The 1,241-nt window shown below is 47.7% G+C and overlaps 1 protein-coding gene across 2 annotated transcripts in view; it reads right to left on the minus strand.

The window, feature by feature from the left end:
• Positions 1-601, minus strand: part of LOC144162681 (tyrosine-protein kinase receptor Tie-1-like) — a 53,709-nt gene extending 53,108 nt beyond the window's left edge. For both annotated transcript variants that reach the window (XM_077693317.1, XM_077693316.1), the window contains exon 1: positions 103-601. In XM_077693317.1, the coding sequence (XP_077549443.1) occupies positions 103-108 (6 nt within the window). In that variant the 5' untranslated portion in view covers positions 109-601. The remainder of the gene's footprint in view (positions 1-102) is intronic.
• Between the last annotated feature and the right edge of the window lie 640 nt (positions 602-1,241).

The following is a 1,241-nucleotide window of genomic DNA, read 5'->3' on the forward strand; positions in this document are numbered from 1 at the left end:
ACTCGCGCGCGCGCTGGGAGTGACAACAGCCTTTGGGAATCCACGGAAGTTTCTCAGGTTTGTCCGGCATTTGAGAGCACAAAGTACCTTAGCGATACTTACGAGCATCAGCAGTTTCCCATAGATATCGCTGTCAAAACGGCGTCCGCGCAAAAGCAATGTTCGCGGCGCTTGAGCAAGTCACGAGCGAAACAAAAGCCTTCGAACTTTCTCCGACGGCCGCGGGCCGGCGACAGGTGACACCTCCGATCGTTCCGGGAAGCTCCGAAGATGTTGCGTAACAGCACATGTAGATTGACTTCACGCGGTCCCGGCGTTCCTTCGAAAGGGATGGGCCGAAACTGACGCTTTGAAATGACTCGCTTTCGCCGCCATGTTGCATGGGTGGCGTCCCGAGCTGTTCCGGCAATCCAACCGCGTGCAGCCGAAAAACAAAACCGGTTGGACAGGCGCGAAACGCCGCTCATGCAAACGGGACGGCGAGGAGCACGCAGGCTTGGTTGGCGCTTGCCAGATCTCAGTGAGCAGAAGCTCAACAAAGCGACGCTCGAAGGACACCGGAAACGCGCGCTGCGAGCGCTCCGGTTCTTCGGCGAAGCGCTTGAAGTGCTGTTGAACTGGCTGAACCTTGAACACCTGCGGATGAGCATGTAAGCTCACAAGTGTAACCTCGCTGGAATAAAAAAGAAAAAAAAATGTTCGTGCTTGAAATGGCACTTCTCCAAAGCGCTTCTAATAATAGAGCGCAACTGCTGTATGAATTTTCGAAAGCATTTGAATTACTTTCGGCTCCTACTCTTTTTCTCTTCTTAGTTTCGGTTCCCTAGATCGTACAAACTTTGTTTAATAAAAGTAGCGATCTAAGGAAGGAAGCGGCTGTTGCATAGTGGCCTCCGCATTACAACAGAAAGTTTGGTTCTTTAAATCGCACAGATAACATACTTTAATTGTGAACCATAATTACAACTGCCGCGTATTTATGAACCCGATAACACTTCCCACAAATTGCGAACGCGAAAACCAGATCAATTGTGCGCGTTTTAAAAAGTTTACCTCGCTGCTTTGGTTGTCGCAAAAAACAAATGCAAGAGCAAAAGAAGTTCAAAAATTCAAAGAAAATTGCAGGGTCACAAAAAAGTGTCAATTTTCGTTTTCCCACTACATAAAAGGCGTTCATTTCTATTTATTTTTTTATATATACAGGAGGAATTCTTTTTAAAGCAAAGCTTTGTAGCTCTGCC

The sequence above is a fragment of the Haemaphysalis longicornis genome, unplaced genomic scaffold, assembly GCF_048455015.1.
Source record: "Haemaphysalis longicornis isolate Haplotype H1 unplaced genomic scaffold, Haemaphysalis longicornis Haplotype H1 scaffold_12, whole genome shotgun sequence".
Classification (NCBI taxonomy): domain Eukaryota; kingdom Metazoa; phylum Arthropoda; class Arachnida; order Ixodida; family Ixodidae; genus Haemaphysalis; species Haemaphysalis longicornis.